At 37.0% G+C, this 19,288-nt stretch overlaps 2 protein-coding genes across 11 annotated transcripts; both read left to right on the top strand.

The window, feature by feature from the left end:
- The first annotated feature begins 256 nt into the window (after positions 1-256).
- Positions 257-7,288, top strand: LOC105175293 (lysine-specific demethylase JMJ26). 8 transcript variants are annotated; one of them, XM_011097683.3, is made up of 13 exons: positions 260-397; positions 1,836-2,865; positions 2,968-3,083; positions 3,166-3,265; positions 3,344-3,476; positions 3,556-3,619; positions 3,710-4,409; positions 4,725-5,054; positions 5,714-6,166; positions 6,247-6,319; positions 6,422-6,507; positions 6,602-6,721; positions 6,805-7,288. In XM_011097683.3, the coding sequence occupies exons 1-13, from the start codon at positions 357-359 to the stop codon at positions 6,907-6,909; spliced, it is 3,351 nt and encodes a 1,116-aa protein (XP_011095985.1). In that variant the 5' UTR covers positions 260-356; the 3' UTR covers positions 6,910-7,288. The 8 variants fall into 8 exon arrangements, 7 of the variants coding, with proteins under 7 accessions (XP_011095985.1, XP_011095989.1, XP_011095990.1 ...); XM_011097687.3 differs by lacking the exon at positions 260-397 and adding an exon at positions 805-912; XM_011097688.3 differs by lacking the exon at positions 260-397 and adding an exon at positions 919-1,180.
- A 3,944-nt stretch (positions 7,289-11,232) lies between these two features.
- EMB2369 (tRNA synthetase class I (I, L, M and V) family protein) lies at positions 11,233-19,168 on the top strand. Of its 3 annotated transcripts, none has more exons than XM_011097679.3 (20): positions 11,233-11,669; positions 12,645-12,789; positions 12,881-12,937; positions 13,710-13,829; positions 13,911-14,015; positions 14,152-14,375; positions 14,461-14,527; positions 14,603-14,757; positions 14,952-15,216; positions 15,349-15,543; positions 15,807-15,886; positions 16,123-16,185; positions 16,285-16,366; positions 16,779-16,856; positions 16,926-17,027; positions 17,150-17,322; positions 17,464-17,641; positions 18,076-18,153; positions 18,531-18,662; positions 18,780-19,168. In XM_011097679.3, exons 1-20 carry the CDS (start codon positions 11,308-11,310, stop codon positions 19,020-19,022), a joined length of 2,904 nt encoding a protein of 967 aa, XP_011095981.1. In that variant the 5' UTR covers positions 11,233-11,307; the 3' UTR covers positions 19,023-19,168. The 3 variants fall into 3 exon arrangements, with proteins under 3 accessions (XP_011095981.1, XP_088732083.1, XP_011095984.1); XM_088875957.1 differs by lacking the exon at positions 11,233-11,669 and adding an exon at positions 11,729-11,873; XM_011097682.3 differs by lacking the exon at positions 11,233-11,669 and having other exon boundaries at positions 12,649-12,789; positions 12,885-12,937.
- The last annotated feature ends 120 nt before the right edge of the window (positions 19,169-19,288 follow it).

Below are 19,288 nucleotides of genomic sequence, written 5' to 3'. Positions count from 1 at the left end.
ATGAATAATAATTTTTGTCTTCCAAAACACAATATTAAACATACAATACTTATTTTAAATTATTTTAAAAAATAAATTCAAACATACATATTATCTCTAACACATTTATTTATCTTTGTTTTTCTCTCTCTATTTCTACAAAACACAACAAAATATTTAAAAAACGAATCTAAACATTACAACTGTATTTTCATGACTTTGCTTGTATCTTGTTAAATCAGAAATAGATATGATTTTTACATGCTTTTTGATACTGGAATGTGCAATTAATGAAGTTTGCTAATATCGTGAGGCAAGAAAAGGAGAAGAAAGGGACGCTGACAGGGAAACAAGAATGGCATATGCAAGAGTGAGTGATGGATCACAGGGAAAGCACGTGCGGCCTGCAAAATTGGTTGTAAGTAATCTGAAAATTTTATATTAGGTTAGTAAAATGCGTATTAACTTAATCTTAAAAAAAATGAAGATTGAAGTTATTTTTAAAGATAATCTTTTCAATCATAATTTTTAGATAGTTTTGTTTTAATAAAATTCATTAATTACAGCGGATTTGTAATTTATATTAAGTTTAGATATTTGTATCATCAATTTCTTGAATGTTGTTTTTTGTTTCAATTTTCAATAAATATGAGTGTGACTCATGATAAACGTACAGCTAAACTTAAATTCCAGGATACAATGAAATAAACAAAGATTATAAAAAGTACGTGACAGAATCATACCAAAATCTGGGGCTAATTAATCAACGTGAAACACGTCACCTTTTGACGGAAATTACAATAAACTATGACGGACTCGAAATATTTCCAGTTGTCGCAGCCCATGGATTCCTACCCGCTTTTAGGTTTTTTTTTTTTTAACGTAAGTAGACAGAAAGTGTTACTGCTGTTTTCTGAGGGCCCTCTGATTTCGGTTAGTTTCTCTCTGTACAAAATCTTTTCCTTTCTCGGAAGCGAGTTGTCATATACCCGATGCGTAGTTTTCAGAGTTAAAATTCCCCATCGTATCCAGATTTTTTTTTAGATTCATTCTCATCTCAATTGTTGTTTCTCATTCTTCAATCCTTCTCCGTTACGCAATTCTTTGTCATCTTACAAGCGATTTATCGCGCTAGCGGCAGCTAAAGGAATTGAATTTTGGGGGGACGGACATCTGTTGATTGATTGGGAATTTGAAAATCGTCCGTCGCTTTCATTTTCCGAGTTATTCGTTGATGCGTTTTGGGATTATTTGGTATCTTTTTTTACGTGGATTGGTTCGGGTGACTGAATGATTTTGAAGTGCGTGCGAGGTGTTAATTGATGAGGCGATGAGTATGTTCACATTGATATGGATTTTCGGTTTCGGAGATTGGTTGTTTCGTTGATTTTGGTGATTTAATTGCGTGAGTTTTTTTATGATCATTCAATGCATTGACTCAGTTTAGTTGACTCTTTGTCAACCCTTTCTTATATATGTTCCTGGAGTTCATTGAGACTTATTTCTATTAATTCATCGTTTTTGTGAAAAGAGTCTTTCAACTATATGTTTTGATATGTATGCTAAGATGGAGTGACTAGCATTTGTGTTTCGGGACTGAATTGAATAGATTTGTTACAGAAAGAAATTGGATCACAATGTTGACCCTGGGAAAGCACTAAAATGACTTCAGAAAAGGCGTGCTTTCTGGTTCAACAATCTGCTATCGTGCAATTGAATGTGCATCCACATTGTTTATGGTGCATGAGATATGCTATCTCATGTGACATTGACTGTTGCTTTAGTTGACTAGTTTTGTTTTTAGAACTGGATTCGCAGTTTATTAAGTAGGCATGTTTTGTCTTGTGCATTGGCAGTGTAGCAATGGCAGTGTTAATTGCAAAGCAAGAAAGGCATAGCCGTTACACAAACAATGAAATGCCAGTGATACCAACAAGCCTGAAACATGTGCCTGCAAGGAAGAGGAAGCTTATCCTTAACTCAGAGGATGAAGAAGAAGAGGAAAATGTAAAATTGTTGCATACAGAACCAACGCAATTGTCTGATCAGAAAGCGGAGCTACTTGGGAGCAGCGATATTTCACAGGGTCTGGGGAAACCAACTGGACATCAGGGCGTTTCAACCATAAAAGAATCAGAGCAGGCAAAGAAAAGTAGTCGCATGAGGAAATCCATGAGAACTCAGAGTGTCGAAGATGAGGCTGCTGGTAGTTCTTCCTCAGACAGATGTATCAGTTCAGAAAATAGATGCCACCCTCATTTTTCTGGTGAATTAAGGTTCGGTAGTCCAGATGAAGGTCGTTATAGGAGACTAGAAAAGTTATCAAAAAGGGAAGAATCAAGAGAACACAGAAGGGCTACTCGAGAAATAAAAGGCTTCTTTCAGAAAAGATACTCAGGGAGAATTTGTGGAAAGCCAATTGACAAAAGTACATGTCAAAATAAAGATGTTAAGAAAAGCAGAGAAAGTGACAACGAGGAGTGGGATGAGAGCAAGGAGAAGCAGAGGCCACCAGTGGCTAGATCATGCAACCAGAGAAAGCAAATTGATGATATGGATACTCAGAGAACATCAAAAAGGCGTCGCATTTCTTCGAACAAATTCTTGGAGACTAATTTCATTTTATGTGATTGGGTAGATGACGAAGAAGATGTGGTTTCACATATAGATTCAACGATGGGAGGAAGTGACTCAATCAATGCCTCAGCAATCCAATGTAGTGATCCTGATACCGTAAAGGCAAATAGAAGTTTAAAGGGCACAAAAAGGAACAGTGCCTATTCTGCCAAGCATTCTTCATGTAACTTGTCATCCTCCGCCTCTAGTTCATCAATTTCAAAAGTTGTTAGAAAAAAGTTATTGGAGTCTGTAGCTAAAAACATGAAGGTATCTTTCATGGATTTAAGATTTTTAACCTTTAAGTATGCGCTTTCGTGCATATTAATTATATTTTTCTTGTGAGATGATGCTTTATTTTGACATGAGCAGCTAAATGGAAAGGAGTCCATTAAGTGTCATCAGTGTTGGAGAGTGGATAGAAGAGTTGTTGTTCCATGTACAATGTGTAAAGAAAAAGTCTACTGCATCCAATGTATCAAGCAATGGTGATCATTATGACCATACTGTTATGCTTTCTAAAGACCTCATGAAACTTGTATAGTAGTTTCTCTAACTTTGTTCACATAGGTATCCCTCATTATCCGAAGAGGAAGTGTCAGAGGTTTGCCCATATTGCCGTGGGAATTGCAACTGCAACTTGTGCTTGCATTCAGCTTCCATGTTGAAGGTAGGCTTGCTTCTTGAAACAATTAACTGTCTTGATTATAGTTTCATATGCTAAAAGCTTGTTTGTCTTCCGATTTAGACATCTAAAAGAGATATCAGTGATGATGAGAAGATTCGGCATCTATACTATCTCATTAGCAAACTTTTTCCGTACCTAGAACATATTCATCAAGAACAAATTGAAGAGATTGAGATGGAATCTACAATTCAAGGTGTGTGCCTATTAGTTTGAAATAGTATGTGGTTGTTTTACCATTCTATTTCACTGCCAATGAATATTTGCATTGGCAGGGGTACCATCATCCTCAGTTGAAGTAAAACATGCAGTTTGCTATAATGATGAACGCGTGTACTGGTAAGTGCAATTCTTTCCTTGATCGTTACATTTTATACTCATTCTCACATTTATCGAGTTTTTTTTTTGTCTTCCTTTGTTATGGAGCAGCAACCACTGTCAAACTTCAATTGTTGATCTTCATCGGAGTTGCCCCAATTGCTCTTATGAGCTGTGTCTTAGTTGCTCCTGCGAGATCCGTGGAGGTCAGCTTCCAGGAGGATCCAACAAACCAATTCCTCGATATGTGGATAGAGGGTCTGATTACATGCATGGTGGAGATCCACTACCAGAATCTTGTCGTACAGGGGTTTTAGATAGAATGTCTGGAATGCCTGTTAAGTGGGTTGTTGATGATGGGAGTGTTGTTTGTCCTGCCAAAGAAATGGGTGGATGCGGTAGTTGCAAATTAGAGCTCAAACGTCTCCTTCCAGAACACTGGATCTCAGGCTTAAAAGAACGGACTGGAAAAATCATGAGTAGATGTAAAACTATAAACACGGTTCTCCAGCCTACGTTCTCTAACGGTAACCATGAAACATCATACTGGGCAGCTTCTAGAGAAGACTTTAAAGATAACTGCTTGTATTGCCTCGACTCAGAGGACACTCTGAATGAGGAAGCACTCCTGCGTTTCCGCAGTCACTGGGCTAAAGGAGAACCAGTAATTGTTAGAAATGTTCTTGAGCAGACGAGTGGATTAAGTTGGGAACCAATGGTTATGTGGCGTGCATTGTGTGAGCACAGAGATGCCCGGTTCAGTTCGAGAATGTCTGACGTAAAGGCTATTGATTGTCTGGCTGGTTGTGAGGTTATTTCTAGTTTTCTTCTAATAATTATATTGGATAACTTGATCAAGTCTTTCTCTGCCTGAAAATGAGTATAACATAAATCATTGTTTAACTTTCTTCACAGCCCACGATTTTGTCTTCATTCTAATAATTTCATATAATCATGTCATTTTGTGCCGTAGAAAAACATTCATTTAACTTTCCATTTTGGTGGTTAGATTGAATTTAGGTTCCTAGGATTATAGGGGGATGAGTAGGTAACGGAGCCCTGGAGTTGGTCTCTAGCATTTGCAGATATTGATGCCACCATTTTATTCTTCTTGTTGGCTTTGCAGGTGGAAATCAATACTCGCAAATTCTTCACTGGTTATATTGAAGGGAGACAATATGCAAATTTCTGGCCTGAGATGCTTAAACTCAAGGACTGGCCACCATCTGATAAATTTGAGGATTTCTTACCCCGTCATTGTGATGAGTTCATTCGAGCCTTGCCATTCCAGGAATACACTGATCCAAGGACAGGTTTTCTTAACCTTGCTGTGAAATTGCCAGCAAGTGTCATAAAACCTGATATGGGGCCAAAGACATACATTGCCTATGGGATCTCAGAGGAACTTGGGAGAGGGGATTCTGTAACTAAGCTTCATTGTGATATGTCTGATGCGGTATGAATCAAGATGTTGCACAATAATATCTGGCGTGTGCTTATTAAAGTAGCATTAACTTTTACAAACTTTGAAAAGTTTTATGTTTTTCACTCAAAAATTTTCATGAGCTTGTTTTCTTTGTGATAACCTTCAGACTTTTGTTCTCAATATCACATACCTACTAAAGATGTGCCATTTAGTTGTAATCTGATTCTGAAAATCCTGCCATCAGAGACAAGGTTAATGAGCTTAAAGATCTTTGGAATATAGCAATGTACTTAAGTAATTGTAGGTACACTTTAGATGCTCAGACAAATCTTATTTTTTCTGCACAATAATTGGGAAAATTTTCTGAATTTTGTGCGAGTGTTCCCCTGGTTTGGTGCGAAATGGAGAACTCCTTTATTGAATGCTTATGCATGTTATCCTGGGAGAAAAAAGTGAATGCTAAACAAGAATACATTTTTCTTCTTGTTTCTTTTTACTCCCAACTTCCCTCAGCTCTCCAGGGGTGTTTCCCTGTTTGCACCAAACTATACTAAGCAAATCATAGTTTATTAATGGACCTATCTTTGGAATAATGTAGATTTCTTAATGCATCTCTTTACTGTGAAAATAATTGAGTTTCTAATCTTTTGCATATAACAAGCTCATATTCCACAATCTCACTGGTTCAGGTGAATATTTTGACACACACGGCTGAAGTAGCTTTAAGTGATGAGCAGTGCCAAGCAATTAAACTATTAAAAGAGAAGCACAGGGCCCAGGATGAAAGGGAATGCAGGACCAGAAGGACAAATGAAGGTCCTCGTCCAATCAGCCTTGACAAACACAAAGAGGAAGGGGATTTTGGTGGTCCACAAATTGACTGCCTAGAGAACCAAAAGAAAAATGGAACTGCTTCTCAGGCAGGGGAATCTGATTGTGTAGCTTGCGCCACAATTAAGCAATCTGATGAACTTAAAGCAACTTGCCTTTCATATTCCAAGCATCAAACAGAAGAGCATTCAGAGAATAGAGGTGGGGCGCTGTGGGACATTTTCAGGAGGGAAGACGTGCCAAAATTGAAGGAGTATCTCATTAAGCATTCAAATGAATTTAGACACACTTACTGCTGTCCAGTTGAACAGGTAATCTATAATATCAAAAACTTTCAACTTTGCTACACCATGACCATGTACTAAACAGTCTATTGACCTTTCTTATCTAGGTCATTCATCCAATTCACGACCAAACCTTCTATTTGACTTCAGAACATAAAGTTAAGCTAAAGGAAGAATTTGGTATGGACATGGTATTTTACTAGTAACTGGATTTCCAATTGTGGGCTTTGAAAATATAATCATTTCTATTACTGAAAGTATCGTTTATTTTTTCATTTTCAGGTATAGAACCTTGGACATTTGAGCAGAAACTAGGAGAAGCAGTTTTCATTCCTGCAGGGTGTCCACACCAAGTGAGAAATCTAAAGGTGAATACAAAAGGATTTCAATAAGGCCACATCTACGCTTGACTTGTATATACAAATGTAGAAATGTTTATTAACCTCTTTCCTACTTGAGCAGTCATGCACCAAAGTTGCCGCCGACTTCGTTTCTCCTGAAAACTTGCACGAATGCCTTAGACTAACTGAGGAATTCAGGAAGCTACCAAAGGACCACAGAGCCAGAGAAGACAAACTAGAGGTAGCTTGCCACAGCTTAGATTTCTTATGTAAGTGTTTGAAAATATACTCTTAGAGAATGATTTTGAATGTACATTTGTGCAGGTCAAGAAAATGATACTTCATGCCGTTAACCAAGTAATCGATGACCTTTCAAAACTGATTGCTTCGAAAGGTGTTGCAAACGGGAATGAGCATTGCCAGCAATAATAACCATGCTTGGATTTTGTGGCCTATTCAATAATAACCTGAGATGTGGCCTATTCAATAATAACCATGCTTGGATTTTGTGACAACTGGTGTACCCCGGAATAATTTTGTAATATCTTGCACGGCCGGCTGGTGTTCTGGTTCCTACAGATCCGCCTGGAGAGTGGTAGTAGAATTAGAGCAAGAACAGTGTTGCGTGGAAAATAGAGGCTTTGAATTAACTTTTAGATGGTTCTGATTGGTGGTTACCCAACTTTGAAAATGAAGTCAATCCGGAATTTTGTATCACCATAAATAGCTGTTGGATATTCATTGTATGACAATCAAAATGTATTTAGATAATGATATAAGATTTAGAACGATGAATTCAGAGAATCAACTACGCCAAGAGTCAGGTACATGTCCAAACCCCCGCTACTAATTTTGAGCGTTTTTCCTCTCCTTTCAATACCTGAACATGAATTAATGCTGGTAATTCATACACAAAAGATAAGTAATAACAAACGAACAAACTGAGCTACAAAAGGTGGAAAAAAAAAAATAATAGTAGCACTTGCTTGTGACATGTATTATGTATTCCATCTGACCGAGTTAATATTGCCTGGTCGTCAGCATGCTTTTAGAAAAATAATATATCAAATTTCTCACTAAAAATATAGGATTAAATGGAATTAACCTTCTTTGATATATAGAGAAAGTTACTCTCTTACTCAAAATAATAATAATAATAATAATTTACACCTTGAGTTTTCCAAAATGAAGCAAAAACATCTATAAAATTATCATGTTTCCCACTTTTTTCTTTTTACTTTTAACTATAATATTATATTTATAACAATATTTAAAAATTGTTTGATTTGATTTGAATCTAAAGTTGAAGTTTAATTAGTCGATCAATGGTGTTGGTTTTATGTAATTTCAATCAACAATTTAAAATTTTCAAATATATAAATTAAAATTATATCAATGTAATATATATTTGGGTTAATTAATTTTGTCATCCAAACTATGACCGTTTTTACACGTTGAAATTTAAACTTTTTTTTATCAACTTATCATTTTAATTTTATGAAATTTTGCATTGTGTCATTTATAACTATTTTTTAATTAAATTTTTTATTGAAAAAACATCACAATGCATGTGATTTAAAGATCATGTGATGGAATATTTTTCAAACATACACAAATGTGATGCTTTTCCAGCAGAAAAATCAACAAAAAAAAAAGGGTCATATATTTCAAAGTGCAAATTTCATAAAATTAAAATGGTAAGTTGACACAAAAAAAATTCCAATTGCAAAGTGTAAAAACGGACATAATTCGAATAAAAAAAATACAATTTACCCTATATATTTATACAATTTTAAATATATATATACATATACATACATATAAAGATATATATACACACAAAGAGAAAGGGAAGAGCAAGGCGACGACAAGGGCGCCAGCTGAAATAGGGGTGCCAATGGGTAGAAAAAACCTCTATTCAGCCATAACATTATTCAGAGACACAGATCCAAACCAAGACCCTATGATATTCCTAGACTCAAACCTTATGAATATTCTTAGACCCAAGCCCAAATCCAGACCTATTAAAAAAATATAAACGGGTTTGAGTTGAATTTCTACTCATCAATAGCCATGAATCTATGTACCCATAAAATGAAACTTTTAGAAACACCCCTTGCACCAGCCCTTCGTTCATCACCCATAATTATGATTGATGTGGGCTACCACGTCCCATCACACAAAGAGAAGGGGAAGAGCAAGGCGACGACAAGGGCGCCAGCTGAAATAGGGGTGCCAATGGGTAGAAAAAACCTCTATTCAGCCATAACATTATTCAGAGACACAGATCCAAACCAAGACCCTATGATATTCCTAGACTCAAACCTTATGAATATTCTTAGACCCAAGCCCAAATCCAGACCTATTAAAAAAATATAAACGGGTTTGAGTTGAATTTCTACTCATCAATAGTCATGAATCTATGTACCCATAAAATGAAACTTTTAGAAACACCCCTTGCACCAGCCCTTCGTTCATCACCCATAATTATGATTGATGTGGGCTACCACGTCCCATCACACAAAGAGAAAGGGAAGAGCAAGGCGACGACAAGGGCGCCAGCTGAAATAGGGGTGCCAATGGGTAGAAAAAACCTCTATTCAGCCATAACATTATTCAGAGACACAGATCCAAACCAAGACCCTATAATATTCCTAGACTCAAACCTTATGAATATTCTTAGACCCAAGCCCAAATCCAGACCTATTAAAAAAATATAAACGGGTTTGAGTTGAATTTCTACTCATCAATAGCCATGAATCTATGTACCCATAAAATGAAACTTTTAGAAACACCCCTTGCACCAGCCCTTCGTTCATCACCCATAATTATGATTGATGTGGGCTACCTAGTCCCATCACTTAATAACAGATAAATAAAAGGTTTTGACCTAACAAAGAATGGCGTAAGGCTTAGAGAAGTCCATCAACAACACGTGGCAAAATTTTCGCAGCCCAATTGTGTCCAAACAATTGGATCAAATTGTATAAATATTTCAATCACTATTAAAAGTCCCATCGGTCATCCCGTATGGAGCCATCTTCTCCATCCAACTTGCCCAGGTTTTACAGGACGACATTCATCGGGCTCCCCATCTCCTACCTTTCATAACCCCTAAATGCCAACCATAGCCATCTCGTCAATGCTAATGCCTTAGCGGTTCCTCAATAGGTGGACAGGGGCTGGCCCGGGTTCCTCTAGCATATCCCTTCTTAACTGCGACTTGTTTCTATGACCACCTACGAAAAAAGTAACATACAATCTTATAAACCTTTGACCTCTCATTATCTTTTTAGACCCTTTTATTACACCCATTAGCTAACTTGACATCGAAATATCACCACCGAGATAACCCTTGGCTCCACCAACCTCATATTTCCAAGTTAGTCCTAAACTTCAAAGTTATAGAAGAGGTCGACCGATGACCTCAATCCTATGTCCACAATCAATGAGTAACAACTAATAATTCAGATACCAATCGATATAATATTGAGATATAACTTTGATAAAATGCGTACACTCAATAATAACTATAAATTACACAACTTAAGAGTAAGATCAAAACCTAAATTACCCACATATATCATAGATAAACACAAAAGTATACTAAAAATTAACACCTTTCCAAACATGTAGAATTTAAGCACAAGTTTCTTGAGGACATAACCCCTCCATCACAATATTTTGGTGGAACATAAAACCAACAAAAAGTGGATTCATTCACTTTTGGAATTAAGTAATAACAACAAAAAAATAAAAATAATTCTCTTTGTCAATACTTACCATAACCTTTTCTTAGACCTAAGGCAGTCATCCTCTTTGCCTTTGTGTGTCTTCTTATTTGCCCTTTTCTCCTTCACAAGAATTAGTTTCAATACACAAAATTCCACATGCTTTCTTTGGGTTGGACAATATAATATTCATCCCCACAATCAACCAATCTGATAATTAATCATATAACAAGTATAATTCGCAATCAATTTCTCCTATTTGAAGAATATAGTGAAGGAAAAGGTTGAAGAATTTGATCATTGGGTGTCCTTTTATAGGTGGCAAAAGGTAATCTTAGGGTTTCACATATGATCTAGTTGAATTTACAGAACTACCCTTTTCCTCATAGGTCAACCCAATTAACAATGTCGCACCCGTTAATCCCGGACGTTTTGGTAGTAGTGCCGCAGTTACCATATTAACTTGAAGTTATAATGCCTTTTCCTTTTTTTTTTTCAATTGCCATCTATATCCTTTAGGATTTTTTTTATTAAAATAAGATATATAATTTCATAGTAATCATGTATTTATCACAATTAATATAACCATATTAATATCGAGCTTAGGCCAAATGAAGTAAATAAAAGATAGATCTTAATTGACAGAAATATCAAATTCAATCTTTATAAGTAAAAGAGGCCTTAAAATATTTTTTTATTTGTTCAGTGTATCCGAAAATTCAATATTATTTTTTAAATTTAATTTTTTTAAAACTAATCAAATAATTTTAATTTTTTTATAAAATCTCAAAATATTTTATAAAATATTTTGAAAATCTTACAAGATTAACTTAATACGGTTTCAAGTTGTTTTAAGTTTTTTCTTAAAGCCCTAACATGCAGCCCAAACAAAAAGCCCATAATTGTGGGCTGGGCCGCCACGTTAGCGTCCGCCTTCTCCCCCCCCCCCCCCCCCCCCTTTTTATTTAAAAAAAAAATCCGGAAATTAACGCCGTATTATCTATATATCTTCTTCCCGGTTTCATTATTTCACCCCCACGCTTTCAATCCTCCACCAACGGTCTATTCCCCTCGCGCTCAAGTCTCTGCGACATCAATGTTCACCCAAATTCAACCCCCCACCCGACTTCAATTCCTGCCACCGCCACTTCCGCCTGCTTTTCTTTTTCGCCGTCGCTCAAACTTTTCGAGGCACCAACGTTCTTACCTGTCTTTTCGCGGCCGCCGAGTATTCAACTGCTTAAATGCCACAGCCTATGATAAGAATACAAATCCTAGTGAAGAAAGTGAAGAATTTACTGGCAGTCTAGAAGAGGAAGTCAGAAGGGCGTACCCCTTTCATGAAATTGAGCCCAAATGGCAGCGTTACTGGGAGGACAACAAGACTTTTCGGACCCCGGATGAGCTTGATACTTCGAAGCCTAAGTTCTACGTTCTTGACATGTTTCCTTACCCCAGGTCTATTTTCCCGAACTTTCTTGGAATCTTGATTATCTCTCTAACTTTCTTGGTTTCTTCATTGTCTCTCTAACTTAGTTTCTTGATTATCTTTGTAACTTTCTTGGATTCTTGAGGTTTCTTGATTATCCCTCTGACTTTCTTGGATTCTTGATAATGCGGAAAGGATAACTTCCATGTTCTTGATATGTTTCCTCATCCCAGGTCCTCTTTCCCCTTACTTTCTTCACTTTCTTGAATCCTACTTCAGCGTTCTTGACATGTTTTGCTACTTTCTTGAACACATTCTGTGTTATTGACATGTTTCCCGACTTTCTTGAATTCAACTCAGCGTTCTTGACATGTTTCGTTGCTTTCTTGAATTCAAGTTCTGTGTTCTTGACATGTTTTCATATTTGGTGCTTCTGTTACCGCAGTTTCTTGGATTCTTGATCTTATGATTTTCTGCATGTGAGCACGGAAATACTAGTCTATTAGGTTTTATTTGGGATCCTTGTAAATTAGTAAATCAATAAGCAAGAAATGCGAAGAGGATAGCGTGTTTCTTAATCCAGCATTGCTTTTCTCTGACTTTCTTGAGTTCTATATTCAAAGTTTTACTTGAGCAATTTGTAAGATTGGGAAGTTATATAATCTACAAGAGTTTAACTAGGACTGTTTTTCATCTCCCAGTAATATGATAATTAATGTGTCAGAAGAGGTGCTTTACTGGGATATGAAGGTGAGAGTGTTTTAATTAGGACTGAGGGATAGGAATAATGAAAGAAAACTCTGAAGAATGCTAAGAAGAAAGATTATTAAAGTGAGAAATAAATGATGTAGGGCCCAATGCTGAAGGAATTGAAATGAGTTGATATGTTTCTGGGGTTATTTTCTGTTTGATTCATCTGACTCATAGTAGAGTCATAAGCTAACAGGTGTTTGAAGGAGTCACTTGGCTTACTCATGGTTTTATTTGCAATTCCATCATCGCAGTGGCGCTGGTTTACATGTGGGACATCCTCTTGGCTATACCGCAACGGATATCCTTGCGAGACTTAAAAGAATGCAAGGTTTCAATGTGTTGCATCCAATGGGCTGGGATGCATTTGGTTTACCTGCAGAGCAATATGCAATTGAGGTATATTTTCCTTCCTTGCAATGATTTCTTGTTTAGTAATCCACCGTTGTTTCTTTCCCTTCTCCTCCTTCACATTATTACTTGTTGATAGACAGGGACGCACCCAAAAATCACAACAATGAAGAACATTGACCGATTCCGTTCTCAGGTCATTAACATTTCTTTCTGATACTTCAGATAATTGACGTGATCATTCTTTTTCTAAATCTTTTGAAACTGAATTATGTTCAACTTTATGCAACCTTTATTGACACGATAACAATAAAGGATAAAATCATCCTAATTTTCCTGCTGGACAAAGTCTACAGATACCCCCTGGCTGTTCTAAATGGATAAGAATTTATAGCTGTTCCTACTCATCTGTATTGTTAGTAGTTTCACATAAAATGTCTTTCAGGTTGGTTTATTGAATGGTGGATGTAGAACTCCTAGATTTGGCAAACTACCCTTTCCTCTCGTCATCTTTCTTATAATTTTCTGTGGCTAATCTATATGAATCGAGATTTCTTATACAAATTTGGTATCGTTACCAAGCAAAAAATCTTCTTTTTTGTCTGTTGTTCAAGATTTAATACAACACATTCACCAAAGTTTCTTTTGTGTGTAGTGACTGATCGAATGAGGCAAGTGGTCCAATCTATATTATATCAATTGATTTTTACTTAGTATACTTTGTTATTCATCAGAGACACAGCATTATGGTGTTCTAGGAGTACATTTGAGAGAATACGAATAGATTATGGAGTTTGAGCCAAGGCACAGAATGGCTATCTCTTGATGTTGAGATGTGGTCTAACCATGCAGGCATCATTAATGGTTTACAGCAATTAATTAATGAGCTTGTTATTTCAGACAGTACCATCTGAATCTCAGGAATTGGATCAAAATCTTGTTATATTAACATCTGAATTTATATCCAGCTTAAATTGTTGGGCTTCTCATATGACTGGGACCGTGAAATATCTACTACAGAACCTGAATATTATAAATGGACACAGTGGATATTTCTGCAGCTCTTAAAGCGAGGATTGGCATATCAGGTATTAAATTTTGTTACAAAAATAATTTTGATCAGTTTCCTGCACCAGGGCATATAGAGCTCTTATAAATTTATAACATAGGCTGAAGTTCCAGTCAATTGGTGCCCTGCACTTGGCACTGTCTTGGCAAATGAAGAAGTGGTTGATGGTGTGAGCGAGCGTGGGGGACACCCAGTAATTAGAAAAGTATGAATTTTGTTTTATTCTATAATGATTTTCTGTTCTCTTGTAATATTACTATAATGGATTTCTTTTTTACTTCTCTTGTTTTGCTTCTTGGATGGTTTTATGATTTTACGGTTCATTATTTATTGCAGAGCAGCCTATGCGGCAATGGATGCTGAAGATTACTGCATATGCTGATCGTCTTCTTGAAGATTTAGATGATCTTGACTGGCCTGAAAGTGTTAAAGAGATGCAAAGGAACTGGATAGGGAGGTCAGAAGGAGCAGAGCTGCAATTCAGTGTTGTAGACATTGATGGTCTGGAAAGAGACGTTGAAATTACTGTTTACACGACAAGGCCCGATACCATTTTTGGTGCAACGTATGCTTTACTTTAATAATGCCCTTTTCTTTAGCTTCTTTTGTGAACGACTATAGATTCTCATTACAATTGTCTTACTTCATAGTTACCTAGTCCTGGCACCTGAACATGCCCTATTGTCAGCCATTGTATCTGATGCCCAAAGAAAAGAAGTACGTCTTTTAATTTGTTTTATGTTCGTGAAAATTTGATGTCAATTGGCATGACAACAAATAATTTGAGCGTAGGTGGAAGAATACAAAGAACTTGCCTCTAGAAAGAGTGATCTTGAGAGGACTGAGCTCCAGAAGGAAAAAACTGGGGTCTTCACTGGCTGTTATGCAAGAAATCCAGCTAATGGAACAGCTGTCTCGATTTGGGTAGCTGACTATGTTTTGGGAAGGTGTACTTATTGTTCCCTAATTCATTGTTGTCTCATTTGTCCAGCTGAGGCTTTGTAGTTCATATCTCAGCATCTACTTTGTATGTTTATTACAAAGGAGGTTTAACCTGTATTCTCTATGACGAAAAAAATTATTCAGTCCTTTATGAGAATTTTTCATTGATGTTATGATGTTTTCTGAATTGATGTCACAGCTACGGGACAGGAGCAATAATGGCAGTCCCTGCACATGACACAAGAGACCACGAGTTTGCTTTGAAGTACAATCTTCCTATATGTGGGGTTGTGACTCCTGACAATGGAAGTTTCAGTTACTTTGAGAAGGCTTATGCTGGTGAAGGTACCATGATAAATTCATCAAGTCCAGCATCAGGACTTGACATTAATGGCCTATCCAGCAAAGATGCTGCTTCTACAGTTGTTAAGTGGCTTGAGAAAACTGGAAATGGGATGAAAAAGGTACATATTTTGCATTCTGAGTGTGGAACACATGCTTAGCCACATTACCAAATCTCAGGCTTGGGTTTTGCTTTGCACTTCATTTTTATGTTTTCCTAGTTTTACAGTATTCAGAAGGTTATGTACTTATAGGTGAACTACAAGTTGCGGGACTGGCTATTTGCCCGGCAGCGTTACTGGGGAGAGCCTATCCCTGTCATTTTTCTGGATGACACGGGTGAATGCAGACCTATTTCCGAAGCTGAACTGCCTCTTACACTTCCTGAGTTGGATGATTTTACTCCAACTGGGACTGGGGAACCACCGCTCACTAAGGCTCTGTCTTGGGTATGTTTATTTTCTTTCAAGAGTCCACGCAATCAAGTTTGTGTGGAGATGGTTCACATTTTTTTGGTAATATTGTTTCAGTCTGTGTTATAGTTAGATGAGTACCTAATGCATGAAAACATTATTCTCTTAATTTCTGTGGACTTGTCAGAGTAACAGACTAACAGATACGTACTGACTGGATGCTGTAAAATGATTTTCTTTTTCCCCTCTGCTTTTTTATCTATTCCTTATGAATCATATGCATGGATGACTTCCTTCAGGTAAAAACAGTTGACCCTACTTCCGGGAGATCTGCTCAGCGTGAGACAAACACTATGCCACAGTGGGCTGGCTCTTGCTGGTGTGGCTTATTTCTATGGCTAAGTAGCTTAAATAAGATCAACTCAATTTTATGTTCATATTTTTACTTATAGTTAAGTCGACAAGAAATCATAAACTAGCAGTACTCTAAGTTTCTTCGGTGAGATTCAGAATACCTTCTTCCCTAAACATCGTTTCAAGCTTAGCATATGGCAATTAATTGATTTTTAGCATATTGCACTTGCTCTTTAAAATTGTAGTTACTGTATCATCCAGGTACTATCTGAGGTTCATGGACCCTAGAAATTCTGAGGCATTGGTTGACAAGGAAAAAGAAATGTAAGTATCCTACAATTTTGCACGAACTGTAGTTTCATGATTAGTTGTAACTTTGCTTTGGATGACTTTTTCCTCTCATAACATCTCGTCCATCATTAGGTACTGGAGCCCTGTTGATGTGTATGTTGGTGGTGCAGAACATGCAGTTCTTCACTTGCTTTATGCAAGATTCTGGCACAAGGTTGGTAATCCCAACAGCGCATCTAGATGCAGGAGATGCGATAGCTTGCCGTTCCTCTTTTTGGGAGAACTAATTTTTGGAATTTATTGTTTGATGTGAGAACTCTTGGACCCTGTTGGTAAAGCTGAGAAATCTAGCGAGTATGTTTATATAAACTTTGAGCTAACCGATGGGGCTATAAGGTTTATTGTCAGTCAATTTGTGAACCTCATCAAAGTGCACGTTAGAAATTTGAAATTTGAAATTGTTCTTGTAGTTAGGTTGTAATGAATTTGATGCTTCTTTTTCTTGCATGCTAGTTAATTCAATTAACGTGCCAATAATACTTTAATGACCTAATTTTAGTTAGATCTTGTTACTTCCATTCTTCTGTTTAATTTTTCTGGCATAATCACTGCTTGCTTTGCTTCAGGTTCTTTATGATGTTGGTATAGTTTCGACCAAGGAACCTTTTCAATGTGTCATAAACCAGGGAATTATTCTTGGAGAGGTAATAGAAGTTGCTTAATCCTTGTTAAAGAAGTCCACTTCTCCAGATACTTAATGGCTTGACTGGCAGGTTCAATACACCGCACTCAGAGATTCAGATGGGAATTTAATTTCTGCTGATTCTGTTGATGAAATGGGTAACTTCAGTCAAGAAAGTGTACCCGAGGATAAGGCATGTTATTTTGCAACTTTCTTCAGCATATTTTATTTCCCCAATAATGGGTTCCAAAGTTAATTTCAAATCAAATGTTTGCAGATCTATTTTATAAAACTTTCATATATGTTGTGAAATAGGTCATAAAGTCTGGTGATTCTTTTGTGCTAAAAGACAATCCAAATATCCGCTTGATTGCCCGTGCTCACAAGATGAGTAAAAGCAGGGGAAACGTCATTAATCCAGATGATGTTGTTTCACAATATGGTGCAGATTCTCTTCGTTTATATGAAATGTTCATGGGCCCGTTCAGGTTGCTTCTCTTTCTCTATGTTATCTCCTTTATGTTGCGATATTTATTTTATTCCTCCAGAGTATATCATCAGAATGTCACTTGAATCATTTGCCTTTTTATTTCCTTTGACAACATTCTCTTCCATATTTGCGCTTCTAGAGACTCGAAAACTTGGAGTACTAGTGGTATTGATGGTGTTCATCGCTTTTTAGCGAGAGTGTGGAGACTGGTTGTTGGTTCACCGTCAGTTGATGGCAAATTCAAAGATGGAACAGTTGGTCTCGATGGGGAACCTTCGCTGGAACAGCTTCGTTATCTTCATAGATGCATTAATAAGGTAATGATTCTTTAGCAAATGATTTCTGTTTGCTATCGATTTAGAATCTTAAGTTCGTTTGACACTCATGCTATATAATGGACGAACTGGAATGGTGATAATGTAAATCTTCTGCATATGATGATCTCTGTATCAACTTCTTTTAGGCAAAATTGCAAAATTGGTCCCGGAAGTATAGGGGTGTGGCAAAATTGGGACCGAAACTAAAATTGCCAAAATATTGATACTTACAGGACTAAAATTGCCAGTCCTGTAGTTACGGTCCCAATTTTGCCACCCGCCTATACTTAAGGGACCAATTTTTGCAATTTTGCCACTTGTTTTATTGAGGTAAGTCCAGGGCTTTTGAAAAGGTAATCTTGGACTTTCTTCTTCTGATAACCTTTTATGTTTTGGTGCCATCACTCAAATACTCAAATTGTTCGCTGTGATAGGTAACTGAAGAAATTGAAGGAACACGATTCAACACCGGGATTTCTGCCATGATGGAATTCACTAATGCAGCATATAAGGTGACTTTCTTCCCTCCCTCTCTTTTGGGACTTCATGCTCTCTTGCGTGTGCTTGCTAACTCACACATTCCCCTGTTGTCAAATCTTGGTTTCTGCCATTCTTCGAACTGTCATGGTACTTCCAAATTTATCTGATGGTCCCGAAACAAATCAGACATTTTATGGACTAAAAATGCTTAATGGGTTATCAAATTCAACGTTTTGGAGAGAGCATGCATTACCTTAAACCCTCCACAAATTTTATCAAGTACTTCTGCTCAAGAAATCAACTCGGAAACTGATACTGAAGTAGTGTTATGTTAAAGCTTATTTGTCGGTTCTATGCTGCTTTATATATGCCCCAATTATTTGAATACTGTTTCCGATTCTTGTTTTAGTGGGACAAACTTCCAAGATCAATCATTGAAGAATTTGTTCTCTTGCTCTCACCCTATGCACCTCACATGGCTGAGGAGCTGTGGTCCCGTCTGGGACACTCAAGTTCACTGGCATATGAACCTTTCCCCAAGGTATATGAGTATGAATCTTTATTACTATGCCCCGCCCACCTCCCCTCCCAAATGTTGCATGCATCGACTATTACACCACCTTTGCTCGACTCTGATGTTGATGTCTGGTAATTATAGGTGAATCCTGCTTACTTAAAGGAGTCCACGGTGGTTTTACCAGTCCAAATCAATGGGAAGACGAGGGGCACCATACAGGTGGAGAAAACATGCACAGAAGAAGATGCTTTTAAGCTAGCTTCACTAGATTCAAAGCTGTCCAAATTTCTGGCCGGGAAAAGCATCAAGAAGAGAATTTTCGTTCCTGGTAAGATTCTGAACATTATTCTTGACGCCCAAAGCGCCAAGGTGGGTCAGCGATAGCGCCTTGCGCCAGGTGGATAGTGTTCCGTTATTTATCAATCATGTAGCACGATCAGAAGGGATTATGTGGATGATGTAATTATTGAAGCATTTTTGACAAAGTGCAAAGTTATTAATGTGAAAGAAGGGGTTTTTGAGATATAGAATGTGGGATGTTGTTGATGATAGTGTGATATACCTTAACAAATTTCATGTGGTAGACAAAAGTTAGGTTGAGGACACGCACTACTTAATAACTAAAATTTAAAGCACTCACTCTTTTATTA

This window comes from Sesamum indicum, linkage group LG12, assembly GCF_026168435.1.
Source record: "Sesamum indicum cultivar Baizhima isolate 11 linkage group LG12, ASM2616843v1, whole genome shotgun sequence".
In the NCBI taxonomy this organism is placed as follows: Eukaryota; Viridiplantae; Streptophyta; class Magnoliopsida; order Lamiales; family Pedaliaceae; genus Sesamum; species Sesamum indicum.
The sequence above is the reverse complement of the archived record's forward strand: the minus strand, read 5'-3'. Positions and strand labels throughout refer to the sequence as shown.

Excerpts from the sequence above, each read along its gene's own strand:
- LOC105175293 (XM_011097683.3), top strand. The coding sequence starts at position 357 with ATGGATCACAGGGAAAGCACGTGCGGCCTGCAAAATTGGTT. Across the intron at positions 4,410-4,724 it reads ATTGTCTGGCTGGTTGTGAG|GTGGAAATCAATACTCGCAA; the intron begins GTTATTTCTAGT and ends TTGGCTTTGCAG. Across the intron at positions 5,055-5,713 it reads ATTGTGATATGTCTGATGCG|GTGAATATTTTGACACACAC; the intron begins GTATGAATCAAG and ends TCACTGGTTCAG.
- EMB2369 (XM_011097679.3), top strand. The coding sequence starts at position 11,308 with ATGTTCACCCAAATTCAACCCCCCACCCGACTTCAATTCCTGCCACCG. Across the intron at positions 11,670-12,644 it reads GACATGTTTCCTTACCCCAG|TGGCGCTGGTTTACATGTGG; the intron begins GTCTATTTTCCC and ends CCATCATCGCAG. Across the intron at positions 14,376-14,460 it reads GATACCATTTTTGGTGCAAC|TTACCTAGTCCTGGCACCTG; the intron begins GTATGCTTTACT and ends CTTACTTCATAG.